Source organism: Pan troglodytes, chromosome 1 (genome assembly GCF_028858775.2).
Source record: "Pan troglodytes isolate AG18354 chromosome 1, NHGRI_mPanTro3-v2.0_pri, whole genome shotgun sequence".
Lineage (NCBI taxonomy): Eukaryota > Metazoa > Chordata > Mammalia > Primates > Hominidae > Pan > Pan troglodytes.
In genome coordinates this window covers 34,707,192-34,732,274 of record NC_072398.2, presented here as the reverse complement: position 1 = coordinate 34,732,274, position 25,083 = coordinate 34,707,192, and the positions used below count along the sequence as shown (strand labels likewise).

General features: G+C 42.1%; 1 protein-coding gene across 1 annotated transcript in view; it reads right to left on the bottom strand.

The window, feature by feature from the left end:
* The window catches only part of PTPN14 (protein tyrosine phosphatase non-receptor type 14), a 201,730-nt gene that overhangs the window by 24,816 nt on the left and 151,831 nt on the right, over window positions 1–25,083 (bottom strand). Inside the window, exons 8-15 of the mRNA XM_054658780.2 lie at window positions 23,393–23,481; window positions 20,500–20,587; window positions 19,280–19,362; window positions 16,568–16,625; window positions 12,381–12,459; window positions 8,930–10,407; window positions 3,579–3,722; window positions 1,845–2,063 (exon numbers count right to left, since the gene is read on the bottom strand). Of these exons, the coding sequence (XP_054514755.1) occupies window positions 1,845–2,063; window positions 3,579–3,722; window positions 8,930–10,407; window positions 12,381–12,459; window positions 16,568–16,625; window positions 19,280–19,362; window positions 20,500–20,587; window positions 23,393–23,481 (2,238 nt within the window). The remainder of the gene's footprint in view (window positions 1–1,844; window positions 2,064–3,578; window positions 3,723–8,929; window positions 10,408–12,380; window positions 12,460–16,567; window positions 16,626–19,279; window positions 19,363–20,499; window positions 20,588–23,392; window positions 23,482–25,083) is intronic.

Sequence of the window (25,083 nt, the reverse complement as noted above, 5' to 3'; positions counted from 1 at the left end):
ATCCGTGGAATTGTGATTTTAAACATTAGCCTCTCTGGCACCCAACGTATAGGAAACATAAATACTTCCAGAGAATGCTGCTGCTGCCTGGGGCCTTTCAGTATATTCCAAGTATTGACAGAAGGGTATTAAAAACTGCATTAAAAACACAACAAGCAGTGCTGCTGAGGTAGATTTCACACATGTGATTCCACCTCTGGAGCAAATAAATCTCTGTTCTGTGTTAACGGCTGCTTGGAACCCAGGGGGGAAAACACTGGCAAAATATACTCCTCTATTCCAAAACACAGGGACAAGTTCTTGCAAGCTCCACGGGTCTATTAAATGCACCCATGTCTAACCCGGATCCACAGGATGAAATGTGGGCCACAGAGAATACCAAGGAAGGGAATGCTCCTCGGTTAACAATGCCCGATGGGCACAGTTTATACAAAGTGACAGCTTTTTTCAGAGAGCAGATGGAAAATAGTGGAAGAGATCTGGCCAAAAGAAGAAGATAATATAATATTTCTATGTAAGATTTTCATAGACACTCTATCAGGAAGCAGCTGTGTGATCTGCATCTTTGTTGGAATACATTACTTTGGTCATTGTTTCATAATGTAAACTAAGCCCATGAAACCCACCACTGACAGTTTATTTAAGAGTTTCCTAGAGTTCACTTTTTACTTCTCACTCTCAAAAATCCAAGTTAAAATTAGTAATATGATCTATGATAGTTACTCTTTTATATTTCTTTTGACAGTACTTTCTAATTATTAGAAACTATGGTTATCTGTGTATATTAATAAAAATAGTATATACCCAACCATACTATACTTTTCCCATTCTGTATCAAAACTAGTTATAATTGATACACAAGCTAGATATCTAACTCGCCTTTTTCAGGCTTAAAAAAACCTGTTAATAATTCTGCTACAGTTGAAAAGTCCAATGAGGAAAGTAAGTAATTCTAGACAAGGCCGAAAACAGGTTTCTAAGGCTATTGATCACAGTGGACTATCAATTGAACCTTGTGTTATTTAACAACACCTATAACACTGGCTTTAACATTAATAGATGAACAAATCTCCCACTTCAGAGTTCAGAGCAAATGGTGACATTCTAAATAAGTGTCCCTCTGTTAACAGGGACTCTGAGGAAGGTAAGCTATTTAAGAAACATTTAACTACAGGTACACATGTATCCATAAGTCAAAGTTTTAACTGCAGAAGTGCTAAACTATGGAATACTGACATATAAAGGTTTGAAGTATTTGAAATAATAACAAAAATTTAGTAACACAAATTCATTGACTAATGTGGCAAATCTTTCAAGATTCAATATTAACCACACTTTTATAGTGTAGGTGAAAATTACTCCACTCTTCTAAATACCATGCAATAATAGGACTCGCGCTTTTATAAAATGCATAACCTGCAGTATTATAAGGGAGAAACAATAGTTTCTATTGTTATTGAACATAGCACTTTTATGTCAGTAATGCAATACCTGTAACTTCCAAAGTCTCCAGCACCTGCTAATTACAAACTGAAAAGGATAATCTGAGTATAGAGAGAGTTACAGCCCACAGAGAGAAGGAAAAGTTAAAGCCTCTGTAATGAGCGAGCTTCAGAAATCGCTGACCTGAGGTTCTTTCTGAGGCTGCTAGACTTCCTTCTCTCTGCAGTGATAGACATGCCCTTCCACTTGACTAAGAAAAGCATAGGAGTTCAAAAACAATCCCTGAGGGTCTGGGGACAAGCCAAAAGGTACAGTTGCAGCCCACACATTTTCTTCTCCCCACATTTTTACCTTTAACCCAGCCATCTTTACCAAACCTTCTAACAGGCTTGCCTTCTTACCTTGATGTGGGAGGCGTTAATGTATCCTGTGTTATTTTCTTTGGTTGGTATCAGCTCTACTCGATTCTCCTCATAGGGGACAACTTCACGGATTCGGCTGCGCTCGGCGTTTTCTGGCAGAGCTGCTGTGCTGAAAATGCCATTCGCCTTTTTCTTTGGAATTTGCTCATATTCTGTGAACACCATTCCCTCTTCTAGTTTCTTCTTCAGGGTTCTGAACTGCAACAGAAATTGATCTTCAGCTCTCTAAATTATCTGATCCAAAAACTCAATGAAACAACCAAATTTCTTTAAATATTTAGCGATTGTGTTAAAAGAGATTTCAAGTTCTACAATCAATGCTTGGTTTGTCTCATTATCAACCATATTGATATTTTCCCTTGTCTAATAACCATTTTCCTTCTTACTCATATGATAAGTAGAACAAATCTGCAAGAACTAGCAAGAGTTGAAATTCAAAAATCAATATTTTTGCTATTAACAACTCTAAAGTCCTAATGATAAAGAGACTGTTAATCTTAATTATCCAAACATCCTTTCCTCCACCTATATAGCTGTTTTTAAGATGATACTGGTCCACAGTTCTATAGCTCTGAGGATTAAATCACTCTCTTTTTTCCTCCTTCCTGGCCAAACTACTAATTACAATAACATGGTATTAATTGGGTTAAATGATTTCTCTGAAGTCCCTTCTGGCTTTAAAAACATTCTAATTCTGGATACATACTGGCAGAAATCGAACACCCTGGTGTTATTAGTACTTTATTACATTTATACAACCTTTCTTAACCTTCTGACAGCAATTTCGGGAACTAAGGATCCACCTTTCTTCACTTCTGAAACACTACCATGCAGCTGCTTTCTGCTTTTCAAAACCCATGTTGTCACAATGCATTATCCAGACAATTATAAATCAGCCTCATTTTATGGTCATACGAGGGCACAGCATTTTTAAAGAACTCTATAAATGCTTGGATACAAGGTCATGTCTTTTGCGGGAAACATGGATGGAGCTGGAGGCTATTATCCTTAGCAAACTAAAGCAGAAACAGAAAACCAAATACTGTATGTTGTCACTTATAAATGGGAGCTAAATGATAAGAATTTATGAACACAAAGAAGGAAACAACAGACACTGGGGCCTACCTGAGGGTGGAGGGTGGAAGGAGGGAGAGGAACAGAGAGGATAACCATGGGGTACTGGGCTTAATACCTGGGTGATGAAATAATACGTACAACAAACCCCTGTGACATGTGTTTACCTATGTAATAAACCTTCATATGTGCCCCCAAAACTAAAATAAAAGTTTAAAAAAATTAAAAATAAAAATAAATGCTTGGATAAAATAATCACTTCCTAAGAAGTGGCAATTGCTCACAAAAATCATAGAAATTCAGAGCTACTGCAAGTGTTTAACTTGTGCATTTTACAAAACAGGAAGTGGGCCCAAAGAAATTGAGTGACTTGACCAAGTCATACAGCATGTTAGGGGCTGATGGTTTTAGTCAACCAATGATCCGCCAACCGGACAAAGCAGGAAGACCGGAACGGAGAAACATGAGATGCTGAAAGGGACTGATTTAATGCAACACAGTTATACCTGATCTTCCTAATCTCAGATTGAAGAAAGAATGCATCACACAAATCTCAATGCTGGCATATTCGGGCAAGGAGGGTGTTTTGGGATCCTAAGACTACAGAGAATGAATCACATTGACAAGCCTGCCACTTACCCTCTCGTCCATGGGAACCCGGGTGGCATCAACTCGATTCTCTTCCCGCCCTGAGACTCGAGCCACCGAGAGCCCGTTCAATGCTGCCAACATCAGCGGCCTCTTCTGTGCCTCCAGGCCTGCCATCTTCTGCTTCTCTAGATTCTTGCGGCAAGAAAAGGCATGTGCTCATTGTTTATAATACTAGTAGAATGTTGGAATGTGTTTTAATCTCCTCAAATCTGTAACTCCCCAGCCAAGGAATGCAGACAATCACCATCAGTAGGGCGAATTCAAACACAGCCTTCCCACTATTCCCACTGGGCCCCTGGAAGCCAGTTCCTACAGGACTCCTGAGCTTTTATTCTTAATTAACTCCTTAGCTAGATAGACCAATAAATAAGAAAAAAGACTCCCTACAAATACACCCTGCCATAGGGCAAAACAAAACAAAACAAAAACAAAATAGGGTACATGCGATACACTTTAGAAAGATAAGGATGACAGGACAAGGAAAAGAGAAACAGGGTTATATGAATCATCTAATCCAATCACAGTGACAGACCTTCTGCACAGACGGAATGGAGCAAAACTTGTAAAACAGTTTGTTGTTGATTGAGAGATCCACACACATAAACTGTAGAGGAAAATCTTCCTAAGTTTCCGTCCTGAGGGGCTAATGCTGAGGACGTTAATTCTATAATTAATCTCTGATCCTTGGAATACCTAAGGGTGGTGTCATCCCTAGAATTGAGAGCTGATGTGGTTTAGCAAACTCACTAACACCAAAGCCTGGCTGGGGTCATCTAAGATGATCCGCAGGCATTACCCTTCAGGCTTCACCCAGAGGGCCCACAATAACAGAGACTGTGCCTCCCAACATAAATGGTGGGACATCACTGCATGCCACTGAGCTATGGGGGAACATGGACTCCGGAACTGAGCAGACCACTTAGGGAAAGGTTTTGATGTTTACACCTGGTCCTGGTTTGTGGCTTTTTGATTTCCATCCTCTATGCCCTCACCTCTAAATTGAAATTGGATTGGGCAGGGCTGGTTTTTACCCTCCTGCTGTGCTTCCTCAGGTCCTTGAAACTGACCGAGTATGAAAAAGCTCTCTTTATGCTCACTTCAAGCAAGCCACAAAGGGCCTTTCCTAAAATTAAGTGTGTCTTTGAAGTTAAGGGAAGAACACAGGCATTCCTCATAGAAGCAGATGAGTTTTGCAGGGTTTAGGGTTTTGATTCACACTGAAGGGCAACCAATTTGCAGATTCATTTGACTGACACAGATGAAGAGCCATTGAATCCTTGGTTTCTTTTCAAGCCTTGAGAGACTTTTTTCCTTATTCTATGATGTATAAATTCACTCCCCAGGAAGAGGTCTTGACGGAGCCATCCCACAGGGTTATGAATTATTCTAATTGCGGGTGGGAGGACTGCATGACGCCCTTCCATGTGTCTCCACAATGTCACCTACAATCAGAATGAAGCCTGTGTGAGTGACACTGACAACAGGATGCCTATCCTGGTGGCAGCCGACTCATCAGACAAACCAAAGGAGTATCTCAGAGGAGGTTACTGGGAGAAAGTGAGAAAAGCACTGTGAAAGGAAAATATCTTGGGCCCCAAATCACTAAGCTAAAAGGAAAAGTCAAGCTGGGCACTGCTTGGGCAAACCTGCCTCCCATTCTATTCAAAGTCACCCCTCTGCTCACTGAGATAAATGCATATCTGATTGCCTCCTTTGGAGAGGCTAATCAGAAACAAAAGAATGCAACCATTTGCCTCTCACCTACCTGTGACGTGGAAGCCCCCTCCTTACTTCAAGTCTTCCTGTCTTTGCTTCAAGTTGTCCTGCCTTTCCAGACAGAAACAATATTGACTGATGTCTCATCTCTCCCTAAAATGTATAAAACCAAGCCATGCCCTGACCACCTTGGGCACATGTCATCAGGACCTCCTGAGGCTGTGTGACAGGTGTGTACCCTCAACCTTGGCAGAATAAACTTTCTACATTAACTGAGACCTGTCTCAGATTTTCTGGGTTTACAGTACCCAAGGACTTACCACCAAAAGATATAATATTCTTACAAATGGCCCTGGTCTCTCAATTCTCGGGAACCCCCTGGGGGAAGATTCTGGATTAAAATTTTTAGGTCTTTGTTTGCTTGCTGCTAGTTTTGGGGAGAAAGAGTTTTTCTTTCTTTTTTTTATTTCTGCTACCTCTTTCACTTGGGAATCTATTTTCACTGCTCTCCAAAGTTTTGAGAAGGCAATAGTTCTGGAAAATGGGTCCTGAGCTCCTCTCAGCAGTCCTGCTTTCTTTCCACCTGCACTGTAAGGTGACCCTAACTGGGTCTAAGACAAAAAGTAATTAACTTGTCTTTCTTGGGAAAGGATTATTACTCAGTGATAAATCAAAGTATGTCTCTTTGATCCTTCTCACTCACCCTATCAGCTTGTTACCAGAGATAAAAATAATAATAATAATTCACAAGCTCTGATCTGTGATCAGAGGGCCTTTTCTTCTCAGTGCATCAACTTCTGGCTAGGGGACTACAAGCAGGGAAGTATCTTCAAGGAAGCAGTAGGAGCCAGAATGAGGAGCTATAAAAGCGGCGGAACCATCCATCAAACAGACAAGCAGCTCCAGGAGAGCTGCCCAGAGGGCAAATTCTCACCATACCTGCACACCCCGCCAGCCCCTGAGTTTTCTTTTGCTAAAAGTTTCTCATTGTGTTCTGATCAAGAGGGCCCTTAGAATGGCCATCACCTCTCATGAATTCCCATCAAGCTGGCAAAAGCTGCCCATAGTGAGGAGAGCAGAGAAGTATCTGACCTGTGGGGATGTTGCTTAGGCTATGGGGTGAGTTTTTGCATTAAAAACAAAACAGATGGAGACTCATCTTGGGCTCAAAGCCACTGGCATTGTCACCACCTTGCCTGGCCTCCTGGCTCACTGAAGCAGCTCCTAATCCACCTCTAAGGTCTGCCGGTGTCCTTGAGCTCCTGAGTGTAGCAGATTTGGGGGAAAAAAAATCAACAGGGAAAATGAAGTAGAAATGGGGTAATTATTTTCTTGAACTAAAGGTTAATGGCTAAAATTTGCTAGTCATTATTACCCACATGAATGGAATGGAAAAGCATCTGGAGAAAAAACAATGGTGAAAATCTCCTTGTTCCTTTGTGATAATGCAAGGAGCTCTAAGGAGGAGACCCATGCCAAGATTTTGGCTACAGGCTATTTGTTTAATACGAGTAACAAGAGAAGAGGATGAATACAACCAAAATGAGGTTATGGGACCATGTGGACATCATTAAGTATCAAGTTGGCAGGGGAAATAGCTAAATTAAATGCTTAGACTGATAGGTTCTTGATGCTAATGTTGCTTTTAAGTGGTCTGGAAGAAGTATTGAAAAATCATTTTCTACCAATAAATTGCTTTCTTCCATGCTGGGAAAGCTCTCTCCCAACAGCACCCACCCATTTCTTCCATTCCAAGCCAAAGGTTTTCTTTGCTAGAGGCAAAGGTACACCTTGCACAATTTCCTTCTAGGTTTGCAAAAAGTCATGTCTGTATAAAAATCTCTTAGCACTACTCTAGTGGGGCTGGCCAGAACTGTGAGGTTGAGAATGTTCTTAAGGTTTTCCAAAAGTAACAAGGTTGCTACAGATTCAATTTCTGACCCCAGGAACTTGGCTTCCTTAAATCTTTGGGCCTTGATTGTTCTTTTCAGGTTGAATCCCAGTGATGGGTTAGGAAGACCTGGAAATGAAGGTGGCCTAATGGAATCCATCAAAGCAAATTTTAAGTTACAACTGTTTCGGAGTTCCTAAAATTAGGCTTGGCTACCTTATGGTGCAGCCATGGTGAATGAAGAGAAGTCAATCTGGCTTTGATTAGTTCTAGTTAATAGGTTTTTTTTAAAGGAGTGAAAATGTTCATGGCAAGCAGCAATGGAGATTTTTTTTTGTTTTTCTGAGACGGGGTCTTGCTCTGTCATCCAGGCTGGAGTGCAGTGGTGCCATCTCGGCTCACAGCAACCTCCGCCTTGTGGGTTCAAGTGATTCTCCTGCCTCCCTCCTGAGTAACTGGGATTACAGGTGCACGCCACCACACCCGGCTAATTTTTGTATTTTTAGTACTGATGGGGTTTCACCATGTTGGTCAGGCTGGTCTTGAACTCCTGACCTTGTGATCTGCCCACCTCGGCCTCCCAAAGTGCTGGGATTACAGGCGTGAGCCACAGTGCCCAGCCGAGATTTTTTACAGTAGCTATAATCCAAACATTTTCTCATTAGTAAGAGCAGATTCGCTTCGTTGTTCTATATGTGCCTGCATAGTCCTGTTCTGACAACTTAACTGTCTCCCCAAATTGTAAAATATTATTTTTTAAAGCGATGAGGTTTAGTCCTGTCATCCAGGCTGGAGTGCAGTGGCAAAATCATAGGTCACTGAAGCCTTGAATTCCTGGGCTCAAGCGATCCTCCCACCTCAGCCTCCTGATTAGCTAGGACTACAGGCTCCTGCCATCATGTCTGGCTGGTTCTTTTTTTATTATTATTTTATTTTAGAGATAAGATCTCATTATACTGCCCAGGCTGGCTTCATACTCCTGGCTTCAAGTGCTCTTCCTACCTCAGCCTCCCAAGTAGCTGGGACTACAGGTGTCCCCCACCATACCTGGCTCTGTACATATTATGAAGAAGAGCTATTCATGTCTAGTACTAGGATGGATCTTCAAGTGGTAATATGTATGTATATATGTACGTGTGTATTCACGTATGTGTGTGAATTTTTGACAGAATAAGTTCAGTGGAGAATTATTTATCCAATTACTAAGTTATATATCCAATTACTATAATTTTCTTGAATCTGTGTGAAACATCTATTGAAAGAAAATCTGAATACAAAGCTAGACATATCACAGTCCAGACAATATTGGTGAGTCTTGACTTATGGATCTATACAGAAGGCGGTATAGGGATGTTGCTCTTTAATACCTAACTGGATGTGGGGGACAGCTTTCCTTCAAGAAAACAAAACACTAAAAGACACAGCAAGGTGAACTTCCCCAATACCAGCTTACCCAATTGGAAGTCTGAGCTTTGAATAAACAGCAAAATGCTGGCTGAGGCACTGGCCTCAATAACGTACCAAGTACACCTGTTAGAAGCCACAAATGAGAATGGAAGATTTATCTGAAAGGGCAAAAACTCAACACTTTGTGTAATAAAGTACTACCTTTTAAATGCTCAATGATTCCTTAAAAACCTACCACGTTCCCTGCATAAGCCCTGCCCCTTGCTCAGTGCCTGAAGCATGTGCTTTCACACTGGAAAATGCCCTGGGAGAGGAGGACACTCACCCTGATCATCATCTCTCTCTCTATAATGCTGTCTTCCAGGGAAAACATTTCAGACACAGGTCTCTCCTTCACAGGCTCTTTTTTGACCCGCTCCTTCACACTAGTCAGGTCGGGTTCCGAGATGGATGGGCCGAGAGAGGCCCCGTTGACAGCCGGCGGGTCAGTCCGAGACACGCTGATGGCCTTGGCTGGCCCATGCCTCAGCACCCTGGCTCTGGCCATGGCGGGAGGAAGGCTGGCTTGGTCCTGCCTCAGAGCCCCATTGCTCACACTCTTCCTTGGACCGGGGTACTCAGGCGGGGGCTTGTTGGGGATGCGGGCCAGGGCCGCCTGCAGCTGGGCACTGTACTCCATCTTCTCCCGGAGCATGGGGATCTGGGGCACCGATTCTGGAGCCTCCTCCTCCTCCTCCTCGCTCTCGCTGCTGTGGATCAGCATAGTGGCATCAGAGAAAGTCTTCTTGTGGTGATACTGAGGGAGCTGGGGGACCTCGTGGCTGCCCGACCCCTCCTCGGGCGGTCCCTGCTCCCGGAGCGTGTTGCGGCGAGCCATGGGGAGGTGGAGCGACTTGAGCGTCATGGCCTCCATGCCCCGCACCATGCTGTTCATCACCTCCAGGCTGTGGCGCTTGTTCACCGTGCCGTGGTGCTTGGTGGCCGTGAGGGGCTCGCTCACCTCCTGGAGAGACTGATGAACCACCGGAGAGCTGTCCTCTTGGAAGGTCTTCACCGAGAGCTGCACCTTCCGGGTCACCAGGTCCGGGCTGCTGCCACTGACGTACTTGTGGCGGTGGCTGGCCAGGTCTGGGGTGCTGGTGGCAGGTCGTGGCCGTGGGTAGGGGGGCGGTGGCCTGAAGAGATAGTTCTTAAGCATGTGGGCCGTGCTGTAGTTATGGCTGCCCTGCAGCTGCATGTTGGCCAGCTCTGGGGTGCTCACCGTGTGCGAGATGGTGCTTGCCCCCGGCTTGCTTGGTACCACATTATTCTTTGGGTTCCTCTGGTCAGATGGACTGACAAGTTTGTTGCTGTAGACCCCCTGTGGCCCATAAGGGACAGTGTAGGGGTGCCTCTCCCGCATCTCCGGTTGGCTGTACACCAGATCCTCTGGCTGGTTGTAGGCATGGGCGTTGATAATGTTGAGGTTTCTCAGAGACTGGCTCTGGCTGTCTGTATGCAGGATCCCCCTCTTCATCTGGCGCATGACTGTCTCATAATCGGGGGTTGGCCTGTACGAGGGCACGATGATCGCGCTGTGCCGGTGGCTCGGGATGTAGTCGGCCCGCATGATGTCACTCCCAGGGATACTGAGGTTGGAGGATACAGGGGAGGCCTGGATGAAACTTTGCGAGCAGTTGAGGGAGTTGACGCTGTGAACGCTACACACGCTGCCATTGGTGACAGTGCCATTTAAATAATTTAAGTCCAGGCTGTTGTGAGAGTTGCAATACAAGGCTTCTTCATTCCCATGAAAAATGCTGTCTACAAGAAGTCAAACAAAGGCACGTGAACCTCCAAGCCATCCTGCCACAACAAAGTACATCCTTATACTCATGAGGTGACTTTTAATTTAAACAAGTCATAAAAAGTGAAATCCCATGGTCTCCACCCACATGTTCTATAGAATAACAGATACTATCTTGGATGAAATGCCAACATACAGAAAGAACACCTTAAGACATACTGAAAAGAAAAAGGGAACCTAACGGAAGAAGGCATGCACACATTTGGAGTAAGTGTCACTTGAGGAAGTTCTCAATTTTGCCATAAGCTTTGAAATCAGGCACCAACAACAGCCCTCCAGTTGGGGAGGCCTGTCCTCTTGTGCAGGGCTCGGCAATAGGACTGAATATTTAGACAAGACAGTCAAGAACTTTAATAGGGCAATAGATTTCAATTACTAAGTGCTCAGAGCTGCTCTTCCTGACGGCAATGGAAAAAGCCCCTTCACCCAGGGGACTGCAGGGCATTCTAAAGACACACAAAAAAAGATGTAGCCAGGGTGTCCACACAGCTAGTTCATCCTGAGCAGCAATAAAGGGCAAAATTAGAATCAAGAGTTCTTTTTGGTAATTCCCCAAATCCCCTCTAGATCTGGTTTCATCACTTAGGTCAATTCAAGTAAAAATTAATTATAGTTTAAAGAAGTACCTAAAGAGAGAAAAAGCAGATTTCTACAATCAGGCCCATTCTAGGTGTCTGGTGTTCTCTTACACACACACACCCCAAGGAAGGCAACCTCTTGCCTTTCTGTGGCCAAAATATATTCACTTTCACACTACAGATTTAAACATGAGCAAAACAGAGAAACAGAAAATCAGAGAAGGTGAAAAACAGAAAAGGCGACTGAAGACATTCAACTCTCTGAAGAGGAGGAATGTGGAAAGAGATCTGATCAGATGAGACAGGCACAAAAAACAGGGGGAACACAGAGACAAATGTGCCGCAATTTATCCACCTCCCATGGGGTTTGGCGCCTTCCCATAGAAATGTGGTAACTTTGCTAGTCTCCTTATAAAAAGTACTATTTTTATTAAATTAAATAGTCTTGATTGTCTTGGTTTTCATGCTCACACTTTCAGACAGCAGAGGATTCAAAATGGCCAGGAGTTGATAACGTAGAAACTATATTATCCATTTACTACATTTCCAACATCCAAGGTTTTCTACCATCTCTCTTTTTGAAATGCAGTTAGCATAATGATTACAAGTTACCGATTTTCATATATAAGTTCCATCATTAATCTCTCTGTATTCCAATTTCTATAACTGTAAAATAGAAATAATAATAGTACCTATAGGTTTATTTTAAGGATGACATAAGACAATATATAGCAAGTACTTACAGCAATACCACAATTGCTCTATGAATGTTAGTTGTTATCATGAAGTCATTACTAGCAGAAGAAGCTTTTTCACACATTTTGCATGGGAGATGTTTTGGGAGAAAGAGAGGAATAAAACAGATTTACCTTACTCAGAGAAGAAAAAAGCAAGTGTACCAAGAAAGGGGCTGGAGAAAGAGATGAGAAAAACAGCTAAAAGAAAAGGCTGACTTTGTTTATTTCTTCCAATTATTCTGCATGCCCGTGTTCTACGTCACCATGAAAAGCTGAGTGACTGCCACGAGCTTTCTGATACTGGCAATGAAGGTGAAGTGCATTCGCTTGGGCTGAGCTGTCATACTCTCTTCTCTAAGCTCCCTTAGGAAAGGGAGGAGAAAAGGACTTGCTCACTGCCTTGGCCCCGACTCCCTGAGCAGCCAATACTGGGGAAATTTTTTGATCAGAGGTAACTGACAGTCTAGGCCTTCCACAAATTGAAGCTACTGTCATTCAGATGATGACAAAGTTGAAAAGAAAGCATCCCTGTCATCTTTCTTTTAAAGCCTTCTTTACTGCTTACTGGTATTCAACTTTTTGTCTTAAGAAGGGAGAATGGCAAGCCAGAGTTACCTTGCGAGGTGTGCGTTTCCGAGTAGTGCTCACCACACTGGACGTGAACGGGAGGCAGGATGTACGGCTGCTGCCTGGGCTGAAACAGAGAACACAGAGGAGGTGGGGAGGCCTGGGCAGACACAGCTGGTGACTCACACAGCCAGCCCGGGCACACGGCAGTCCCGCCACGTTGTAAGGGAGGCTCGTGGCAGCTGCTGTCCCTGCCACCCCTTTGACTCAACCTTCTTCTACCTGTCTGCACTCCCATCTCATCACTAAGTTTGGAACTGGAGAAACGGTAAGGGAGAAATGAAGTTGGTTCAAGATCAGAAAGAGAAAGAGGTTACCATCAAAGACTAAATGTAACCATTTACTATCTATGTTCTAATATATTTGCAAAGTTCTCTATGCCTTCTTTCACAAGAATAACTTTTAGAAAAGGTAAATTATTCAAGGCAGGCAGATTGACTGAGCTCAGGAGTTCAAGACCAGCCTGGGCAACACATTGAAATGCCATTTCTATTAAAAATACAAAAATTAGCCAGGCATGGTGGCGCATGCCTGTAGTCCGAGCTACTCGCGAGCTGAGGCAGGAGAATCACTTGAACCTGGGACTTGGAGGTTGCAGTGAGCCATGATCGTGCCACTGCACTTCAGGTTGGGCAACAGATTGAGACTTCGTCTCCAAGAAAAAAAGAAAAAAATTATCTGGGCGTGGCGACATGCACCTGTAGTCCCAGCTACTTGGGAGGCTGAGGCGTGAGAGTCGTTGAACCTGAGCGGCAGAGGCTGCAGTAAGCCAAGATCATGCTACTGCACTCCAGCCTGGCGACAGAGCAAGACTCCGTCAATAAAAAAAAGAAAGAAAGAAAGAAAGAAAGAAAGAAAGAAAGAAAGAAAGAAAGAAAGAAAGAAAGAAAGAAAGAGAAAGTAAATTATTATAACCCATCTCAGAAATGAGAATAAGGGGGACACCTGTTTTGTTCTCAAAATTCCATTCACAAGCTCCTACACATCAACATAGCTGTGCCTGAGACCCCAGTTCACAGCTCCACATCAACCTTAAATAGGAACAGGGTTAGTGTTAAGCTGAGCCCAGGGTGAATCTATTTAAATATCTAAAATGTGGCCCACAACAATGAGTGTGTAGCTGTCAAGACCACTTGCTGACCTTCCCCACTGCAGAACCAAGTGTGCAAAGGGCCCTGTCTACCCACCACCGCAGCGCAGAATCTTCCACAGTCTATTAAAGATGGCTATTTAGACTGAACCTGAATAACTTCATGCTGCGGAAGAGGGACAAGTTTTCAGAGAAAAAAACAAAACAAAACAAAACAAAAAAACTTCAATGGATTAAATATTTGGTGAACCAACAAAGGAAAGACGGTTATGCACTAATGTAATCTAGAGCAAGCCATTTAACCTCAGTCGGTCTCAGTTTCCTGTCAGTCAAATCAAGCTCCTCTCTTCCCCTACCTCAAGCATTCTCCATTTTATTTATGTACTGAGGTTCCAGGTAAGAATTTGTTTGAAATAAGAGTTTTGATTTGCGGGGGAAAAAACCCTCAAAACCCTTACGTTTGTAAGCCACCAAACAGGATAATCTCTCATATTTCTTTTTTCTGTTTTTTTTATTTTCTGAGACATTGTCTCACTCTATTGCCCAGGCTGGACTGCAGTGGCACGATCTCGGCTCACTGCAACCTCCGCCTCCCGGGTTCAAGAGATTCTCATGCCTCAGCCTCCCTAGTAGCTGGGATTACAGACGCTGTGCCACCAGGCCCTTTTAGTTTTTGTATTTTTAGTAGAGACGGGGTTTCACCATGTTGGCCAGGCTGGTCTTGAACTCTTGACCTCAAGTGATCCACCCACCTTGGCCTCCCAAAGTGCTGGGATTACAGGTGTGAGCTACCGTGCCCAGCCAATCTCTTATATTTCTATTAGCCTTATAGATTTTAAAGGTTACTATTTTGAGAGAAGAATCTGAGATCAAACCAAGAAACCCAAATCCAGCAGGGGTCACACTTTCTCAGCATCCCTCAATGGAAGAAACGCACTGGCCAAGAGCTTGAAGCTGGGTGAATAACTCACCTATCATTTTCTTTGCCACAAACAATGCTTGATCTTCAAAGGGGTAATTAAAAAAAAGGGATCCAAGAATTAAAAGGAATCAAGACAGAAGAAATGAAGAACTGAAATCAATCTAAGAAAGCAGTTCGGGCCTACCAAAGAAAAGGTGCTATATTCCCAAGTCTCCCTTTGGCTGATTTTTGAGTTGCAATTTAAAAATATTTTTCCTTTTCTTGGCAATACATAATTCAACTAAATTTTTCCATGGTAGCACAACCATTTTAAGGCTTTAAAGAAAAACACAGTGGGGAGGGATTTGTACAAGGGAATAGAAATACACAGCAAGGCAAAATTGGTTTACTGTGTTTTCTTGCCTTATTTTAAAAAATCCAATAAGTAAGTTACGGTTTATGAACTGACATAAATGAGCAGACTTATGCCAGTTCACAAACAGCATTGTCAAAGGACAATAATAGCTAATCCCTCAAACATCATTTCAGGATTATATTATTTATTTCATCTCGTTACATATTCTAATACATTATTCCATTTCTTCCCAGACCTGCTAATAGAGAAACAAACTTGACGCCAAAATATAGACAGAAGAGGGCAGGTGAAAAACAGCAATGAGAAGTCCTGGTTATCAGCAAGGAAGCCAAGAGACAATGTTATTTGGTCTTACTCACTCATTGTAAGAAACTCTTGGTGAAATGGTTTAAACCTAAAGGACAGGGGAAAGGGGGAAGCCATGAATTGGATCAGACTTCCTATAAACTGTCTTCATCCAAATAAAATAGGTAAGCCTCTGCATCCTCTCTGGATAATGAGGACAAGATAAGATCACAAGAGAGCTTTAAAACACTTTACCTCCCATAGGGTTTCAAGGGTGTAAATGAAAAATTATTTTGCTAATAAAGACATCTATACTCTAAAGAAGGGAAAAGGAAGATAACATTCATAAAGGAGAAGAATAAATAAATCAGTGCCATGAACAAATCTATTGGTACTCGGGGGAAAGCCCAAGGTATCTGTTACATTTCCAGGGCCCAGGACCACATGTGAGATATTGTGCATAATACTGAGAGAAATAATATTCACACAGGCACTCAGGAATTACTGCGATAATATAATGACTCAACTCAAAAATTCAGAGTCCCCACATCTAAGCATTTTCAAGGAAATAAATTTTTCTCAAAACATTCCCTTCAAAAGACAAGTTAAAGACATGCTATAGTGTATACACTGAATATGAAGAAAAATTCAATTGCATTCTATCAGCTTGAAAGAATTGTTGATCTAGAGAAGTTAAAAGGTCATATGTTTATTTTGATTTTGTGTAAAAAAATCATAACCTAAAATAAAAGAATTGTGAGTTAAAACAAGTGGAAAACATTAAAGAAAACCAATTCTTAACATCTGTTATCCTTGAGTAATCCTCAAAATAAAACATAGCCTAAGACAGAACACATGCATTGAAATTAATTGTGTTTCCTTATTCACATGATGAGGAGAGCAGCTTCAAACAAACAAACAAACAAAAAAGCAGCAGCTAAAGCTAGGTCAATTCAAACTCTGCTGGCTAATTAAAGCCTAAAATTATGGAAGTGCTTTGGAATTCTGATTTTTTTTAAAAGGCCTAAAATTAGGAAATATGCAATCAATTTTCCCCATCAGATACTCTGCCTGAGACCATCAACTAGATCCGTTCAATTTTTGCTCATTTAGAAGGCATTTTCTCACTAGTTTATTAAGCTCTCTCTACGGCAGTGAACACAAAGGAATTTGTGGAGCTCGTAACTGAAGATGTATCTTCACACAACAACCAGAACAGATGAGCAAGGGAATGAAAACACACCATGGGCTGTATGCTGATGGAACATGGTCCCACGGGCCTGGAATAAGACCTACTCTCAGGGTAAACCCTCAGCCTCAGCCACACTTAGAGTAGTGGTGGGCATGGATGGGTCCAAGGGGGACAAAATGGGTGTCCATCGCGTCTGCTTGACAGAATGACGCCTCTGTGTTCTCATAAAATTTCACCTCATCATGATGCCCTCATCATCCCCCCACCTCAAATTAATAACAAAGAATGCTCAACAGTCAGATCACTTGATCACTGCAGCTTCTATACATACCAGAGAGGACCGGCTCCAGGTGGGCTGGCGTCTGATGGGGGGTGGAGAATTTGACTGTCTACATGAAGAGGTGAAAAAATGAGAATGGTTATTATTATTGATATAAAAAGACCAGATAGACAACGGAGGGAGAGGAAGAGAATAAACAAGACTGGCAATCGTTACATCAAAACATAAACGTGGCTTATTTCTGGGTGGTAACACTAAGAACAATCTTGATTTCCTTTGTTTTTCTTTATTTTCAAAATGTTCGGATAGGATACTTTTAGAATAAATTTTACAAAGTAATATTAAACCAATGGAGGCTTATTTCTATAGAAAGACTGAGGGAAATAAGCCAGACTGAAAAATATCACCATTATTACATGGATTTTAAAAAATTGTACTCTTTCTACTGTTGTATATATGTAAAATCTTTCACAGTTTTTGAAAAAAATGCAAGAAAAAATATTTTTAAAATACTTCCAGTCAAATGAAAATACAAGATACAATATTTTTAGTGTGACCATATAAAGATACTTTTTATTAAGATAACACATTTTACAAACATTGATCAGATATTTTCCAGACTAAGAACCAACATATTTTTAAATGTAGAGATTAAAAAATGAATTGGAAGTATTAGCAAATTCTTTAGAGTTGAAATCAAAGACGACTTCAAGCAACAGGTCCCAAATGCTATAATACTTTCCCTCGTTCTCAGTGTTACCATAAAAAACAAACAAACAAACAAAAAAAACCCAGGACATGTACAGTTTTTTATTAAGGTAAGTTCTTCAATTTAAAGGACTCTCCTTATTCTGAGATTTCATCCTTCCTAATTTTTTGGTGATAAAATATCTTTTATGAACTGATGGAGGTAATATAGCAATGGTGGATTTTTAAATGACTGGCTAAATAATACAATATTATCAGACCTATGTTATATATACTGCCGCCTAATTTTTCTCCCTATAACAAGAAATTGAGGAGCCACTCAATTGAGCTATACCTCCAGATGACAAGCAGCAGCTCTGCAGGAGCAGAAAAATCAATAACGATCTTTTAGAGGTCAGAGAGTATCGCCCTCTGGAGAAGGATGCTGCTGTGCATGCGTGGAGAAGGATGCTGTTAAGATTATGGAGTTCACAGAACTCCAGAGGGATGCCCCAGGCCATAACATCGTGCTGGGACGCTGAACTGCATACGGAATTTAATGGGGGAGAGAGAGAAAGAGAGAGAGCGAGCGAGAGAGAGTATAATTTTGAGAGTGTGCCCCAGGTTTTAATCAGGTAAGAGGTTAGGAACCTCTTATACTTGGTTAGGAAGAAGAAAGGAATGGTTATTACAGAAGCAGAATTGAGAAACAGAATTTCTTCTTCATTTTCAGACTAATATGTGATGTTCACTAATACTGAAGGAAAAGACCACAAAAGAAAAATAAACACTCCGTAAATTTTATAGTAAAACCATCTGCTGAGCTGTGGTTAAATCAGAAGACAAGAGTAAAATCCAGTTCTCAGTTTTTAAATTCATCCTTCAGAAGTCAAGGATAGCATTCTTGTTCGTGTCAAAGACACCCCCAGAAGTCAAAGGCAACAGCAGAGTAGAAATACACAGAAGTGACCTATCAGGAACCTGCTCAAGAGAATGGTGTGGTGCGGCACATGCGAGAATGTGTCTAGAAGAAACGTACAGCCGCTTCACTTGCCACTCCCCGATCAGGCCTTCTTCTGATTCACATTTGCAAACCAAGCGGGTAGGCCTAATACTGTCAGACATACTTTCAGACCCCGACAGTGACCAATTGCAGTGACTGGCTTGAAAGACCCTCCACGGTGTGGAGAAAAAAGTCTGCCATGACCTGGCGCTCCAGCTATAAAGCAGCCGCGTTCTTCAGCAGGAACTGCTCTAGGACAATACTCTACATACTCTCGGATGTGTCCACTGTGGGAGTGGAAAAGCAGTTCTTCTCTTGCATTTATAACCCTGACGCTCTTTGAAACAAAATTAAACACTTTGGGCGCCCAAACCGCTGAATGTATTCAGCTGAGGAACGTCTTTTGAAGGTAACCAAGAAAAAGACAACGATAGAGTGAGCCCCAGCACGCTCCATCTGAGGTCAGGCCGCATTTAAGTGCCCTCATCACACGCTTCTTTATCATCTTTATTTCCAAATTAAATTAAAAAAATACACACGGATTTGTGACACCTATGAGTGTCTTCCACATCTTCCTCTAATTACCCTGGCCTCTCATTTACAGTCAGATGACATGACCCAGGAGCACACGCAGGGTTAGCCAACTGTGTAAGCGACACGGGGCTGAGGATGACAGGAGCGTCTTCTCTTTCAAGCTAGCTCGTCACTCTGTTACCCACTTCTGAACACACTCCGCGTCTGACACGAAGGGGCACCCTGGCAAATTGGGAACTGCACCGCTTCTCCAAACTTCTAGCAGAGGGTTGGAAAGGCGCTAATGTGGGCCAACCCATCCAGGCAGCCAAGCATTCACAGTCAATTTGTGAATTATTCTCTCTCTGGGCATATGCACGACACTAGACAGTCTTCATCATTAAAGTTTTCATTCCTGCCCTGGCTTTAGCTTACTTCATTAGCTTCTACAAGGAACAAGGAAAAAGAGTGAATAGGAAAAGAGATCTACAGCACCCCAAAAGGACATTAGTTTAATCTGACAAAGCCATCAAGTCGGGGGGGATTAAATGTTTACTTACTCAGTGCAGATTTTGTTTTGTTTGTAAAACTTGTGTCGTGTGGCAAACAGCCGAGAAATATACTTGGCATTTTCGATATCATCCTTGGAAAAGAAGAGACAGAGAAAAAAATAAACATTTGTTGAATTAGTTATACATTTCATTAAGATTCTTCTGAGGAGGGACACATATCCCTTCCAACCTTCATCTCGAGCACAAAATAATACATGGGCCAGCAAAGTAAACCAGCCTGCTGAATTTCAGCAGCAGCTATGCCTACAAAGCCTGCCAAAGAGTGGCAGAACCTGCTGTCTGCTAAGGAATCCCTATGCCCAAAGTGCTGGGGTTACACTGATGAACCGGCATGTCTTTATGTAATTTCCGACCAAGTGCTTTCAAAATAAATAACTGAATCAAGGCACAGCATAGAATAAACACCAGACTTCATTAAATTGGAGGCAGTGAGATGCCTTGGCTCTCGAGGAGGCACTCAACAGGAGGTCAGTCCCTCAGCTACTTCAGATTAAGCTAAGGCTATGATGGGAAAGAAAACTTAGGTCCTCCAGCAAAAGCAAATGGAATGCAATAGAATCAGGGGTCACTAGATGAGGGTTGTAACTAGAGTGCTGAGGAAGGCGGCACACCAGACAATGTGATCCATCACACATAAGGCAGTTGGAGGGACCAGAGTCCTAGAGTCAAAAGTCAGCTTGGAAACCTGGTATTTTATTTTCTTTTATTATTTTATTTTGTGAGACGGAGTCTAGCTCTGTTGTCCAGGCCGGAGTGCAGTGGCGCGATCTCGGCTCATTGCAACCTCTGCCTCCTGGGTTCAAGCAATTCTCCTGCCTCAGCCTCCCGAGTAGCTGGGACTACAGGTGCCCGCCACCATGCTTGGGTAATTTTTGTATTTTTAGTAGAGATGGGGTTTCGCCATATTGGCCAGGCTGGTCTCAAACTCCTGACCTCAAGTGATCCACTGGCCTCGGCCTCCCAAAGTGTTGGGATTACAGGCATGAGCCACTGCGCCTGGCCAGAAACTTGGTATTTTAAACATGGGTATTTCATCACCACTATCCTGGAATGAGTAATGACAGCATTGACCAAGTATTAGAAAGCATCTCTTCAAGGGAGTATTTATTATCTCAACATATGGAGAGCAAGGAAAGGACATTAGGAGTTGAAAAGTCCAAAAGCCAGTATCTTGTCAGACCCTGACTCTGTTTGTCTGTTTTGCTTACCGTGTGAAAGAGGGCAGTCTCTTCTTTGTTGATGAGCTCCACTAGAATGGTTGACTTGTTATGAGTGATATTCCCCATGTCATTCCACCTGGTTAGAAGAAATGTCACTGTGTTTACCCAACGATGTTCCAGGCATTTATGATACAGCAGAGGAGGGCTGTTTGCTGCTATCAAGTCTCATTTAACAAACTATGATTTAACTATTTTTTAAGTGAAATGTTCTTTCAAAAGAGAAAAGAAAATGCAACACATATCCATTCAAATTGCTAAAAATTCTACATAAAATACGTCTAGACATCGCTATTTATAAACTATAGTTTTCTGAGGAGCACATATTATTAAAAATCATGTGTTTCCAGGAACCTAAACAGAAGAATCCACATATTCTGTATTGCAATATGCACTACAGATTCATGATGCCACTAAGAAAAAACGCCTGTTGAAGCAGGAATGACAAGAAAGATCTTTCAGGCTATAGAATAAACTTTTTGACTTTGGACTTAGTGTCAGCTCCATATGCCTGCCACTAAGTATAAATTAATTGACTCTTTAATGTGCCTACACTTTGGGACCCAACACACACACACACACACACACACACACACACACACACAAACACACACACAGTTTCCTTCCCTGTCTTCATGGAGACCTTATCTAAAAGGAGATACACCAAAATAAGCACCAGATGAGGAAAGATAAGCTACTGCTTCCCATCCAACTTGGAACCAATTTCTAACCATCTTTTACCCTTCACCTGGTGCCCCAACCTATAATTCCCTGCCACCGCTTTTTCACTCGTATGATGCATCTGCTCATTAATACTTCTACCATCCTCTGTTTGGATAATAATTTTGAGACTCAGCTCTGGGAGTCACCTTCTCTAGGAATCCCTTCATCACATCCCCCTACCCACACGTGAGGAGAAGAGCCTGCTGCAGTCCCCTACCGGTCACCACATTGCATTATAATTTTTACTTCTGTGACGAGATCTCTGATGAGACCAAGCAGACCACAGGCCCCATACCTGGTGCAGGGATTCTGCCTTCTTCGTTTCTGTGTTCCAAGCACTGAATCGAGTACCTGGCACAGAGCACTCAATAAATGTTTGCTAGAAGAATAAAAAGCAATAATATTGTCTCTTAACTGTATAGAGTCCGATTCTTACACCAACTCTTTATGGCAGCTATTTTTGCTCCTACTTTAAAAATGAGGCAATATAGACACAAATAAGTACCTGACTTAGCATGTTTACTCTCTATGTCAAGGATGGATGAGTTCTTTACCTGGGGTTTCCAGCCTTTCCTCCAGTCATCATTCCCTTATACCAGTACTAAATGTTTTTAGGTACCTCTGCTGGGGCAATACTCTCTAATAGTGCTGCACCCAACAACCTACAGTTCTATCAGATTACATCTACGTGGACTCATAGCTACATGCTCCTTAGTGAAGGTCTCTAGAGATAAGAGATATTTGGTTTCCTCTGGCCTCATTCCTTCAAATCAACTGCTGAAATCCTAGATATACTCGGAGCCCCGCCACATGACTTCATCTAGTGGTATAATTAACATGACACTACAGTAGATGTGAATTCTCATCTTGTAGTGGTTTCAAGATAAATGAAAAGGTCTGGAAGCAGTTTCTAAGGAAACTAAGCAAAACCTGTGAGTGGCTTATGCTCATGAAATTTCCAAATTGCAATTTTCTTCTATTTCACTTCAATAGCTGGTGTGCAAGACTTGTTTACTTCTCTGCTGTGCCGTAGGTTCAAACAGAAACTGAAACATTGATTTAACTATGAAGAACTGGTAGGACTCAATGCCTGGATAGCTTTGAATGGGTATAAAAATTTATAGTTACAACTCTGCACATATTTACATATTTTCCTCAATTAATTTATACTTTGTGGCAGATATATGGAGCTGACAGTAAGTCCAAAAGTCAAAAAATTTATTCTATAGCCTGAAAGAGCTCTCTTGTCACTCCTGCTTCAATAATGTCTCTATTGAGAGAGCAAGAGAATATCATAAAAACAATGACAGACTGGGGATCTAGGAAAATAAAAGCCTACCAGGAAGCTTTTGGTTAGAAAGCTGACTCAAAATGACCTGCTGTAGTTACTGATCCAGAGAGTACATGGCCAGTTAAGAGTCACTTCCAGAAGGTGGGCTATGCTTGCCTCCAAGAGCTATCTTTGACAGTGGGCCCTGGATACACAGATCCGCCTCAGACACACATACAAGAAAGCTGTTCTTCCAATCATGGGCCATGTTGCCCTTGTAAATGAAAGCTAGAACACAGTTTTTCAGATCGTTGGCATGATAAAATCTATGGGCACCAATACAAAGCAAGCATACTGACGTGAAATGCAGGGGGGAGATGGCTGCATCTCTACACTGGTGCCATTCCTGATAAATGGAAAAGAGGACTGAAGTGTCAAAATAATGAAAAGTACCAAAGCCCCCTAATTCATCATAATAAATAGATTGCTTTTTCAAAACACATTTTTAAAACTAATCACCTTTTGTTCACATAAAAATCAGTTTGCACTCTTGTGGCACAGGTGGTTCAGAACAATGGAAAGAAGTGTTTAGATTTAATGACTGACTGGAGAGCCAGTTTTCAACCAGACTCACGAAGTTTAGTTTCATCCTTCTAACTCAATAGGGTTCAACAATGTAGTTCCTGGAATCAGGTGGGATGGGTTTCTACGAAAAGTGAGATGAATTTAACTGCTTAAACCCTGCAGAGGGCTCACCTTATATGAGCTGAGAGAAGTCAAATCTTATCCACAGTTTGGCTCTTAATTCATTTGGATGTTAATGTAACATTAACATTACAGTTCCTCAAGGTGAAAAAGAAAAAAGAAAAACAAACAAACAAATAAGACTACCTGTATATTACCGCTTGTCTTCCAATTCTGTTCCTCACGAAAATCCCCATAAAGAAAATGCCAAGGTGTACACAGTTTCCATGATTGTCCTGGGTAAGACCAACAAAAGATACTTGTGATGACCCATGTTCACTGCAATGTTATTCACAATAGCTAAGATATGGAATTGACCTGAGTGTCCATCCACAGATGAATGGATAAAGAAAACGTGGTACATGTGTGTACAAGGGAGTACCATTCAGCCTTAAAACAGAACAAAATTGGCATTTGCCACAATACAGATAGAATTGGAGAACACAATGCTAAATGAAATAAGCCAGGTACAGAAAGCAAATAACACGTGTTCTCACTTACACACGGAATCTAAAAAACTGAACTCATAGAAGGATAGAGTATAATGGTGGTTACCAGAGGCTGGAGAATGGGAGGAATGGGGAGATGATGGTCAAAGGAAATCAAGCCTTGTTAGACAGGAGGATTAAGTTCAAGGTATCATTGTGACCATAGCACAGTTAGTAACAATATATTGGTGTTTGTTGTTGTTTGTTTGTTTTGAAACAAGGTCTCACTGTTGCCCAGGGTAGAGAGCAGTGGCACAATTTTGGCTCACTGCAGCCTTGACCTCCTGGGCTCAGACAATCCTCCTACCTTAGTCTCCCAAGTAGCTGGGACTACAAGCATGCACCACCATGCCCTGCTAATTTTCTTTTTTTTTTTTTTTTTACAGACAGGGTCTTGCTATGCTGCCCAGGCTAGTGATCCTCCATCCTCGGCCTCCCAAAGTGTTGGGATTACGTGTGTGAGCCACTGTGCCCAGCAACAATATACTGTATTCTTGAAATCACTAAAAGAGTAAATTTTTTTTTTTTTTTTTTTTTTTTGAGACGTAGTCTCACTCTGTCGCCAGGCTGGGGTGCAGTGGCGTGATCCCGGCTAACTGCAACCTCCACCTCCCAGCAGGTTCAAGCGATTCTCCTGCCTCAGCCTCCTGAGTGGCTGGGACTACAGGTGCATGTCACCACGCCTGGCTAATTTTTATATTTTTAGTAGAGACAGGGTTTCACCATGTTGGCTGGGATGGTCTCGATCTCTCGACCTCGTGATCCACCCGCCTCGGACTCCCAAAGTGCTGGGATTACAGGCGTGAGCCACCGTGCCCGGCCTAAAGGAGTAAATTTTAAGTGTTCTAACCACAAAGAAATATGTGAGGTAACGCATATGTTAACTGGTTTGATTTAGCCACTCCACAATATACACGTTATTTCAAAATCCACAGGCATCACATCCCATTTCTCACCCATGAGTAGAATAAATCATAGACAACATCATAGCAATAAGGTGACCGGCTGTGTCGGCAGGGTCAGGTCCTACAGGAACTCACCCACCACACATCCTAGTGGACTATATAGATAGAGAGAGAGATTTTTTTTTCCTTTTTTCTCAATTTGTCACAACACAGGTCCAGTTTAAGAGACAATCTCTGGATTTTCTCAGATTCACTGGCATTTGGATTTTCTCTTTCATGAACATCTATTGATGTCTTTTATTTTTTAACCTTACCAAAGTTTTTGTTTTTTAAATCGTTATACATGCAATAATTTGAAGAGTTGAATATTCTTCAGGGCTTGTTTAAAGGAAGCCAAGAGGAGACCTGTCCCTACCACTTCCTCTGCACAGAGGCCAAAACTTTC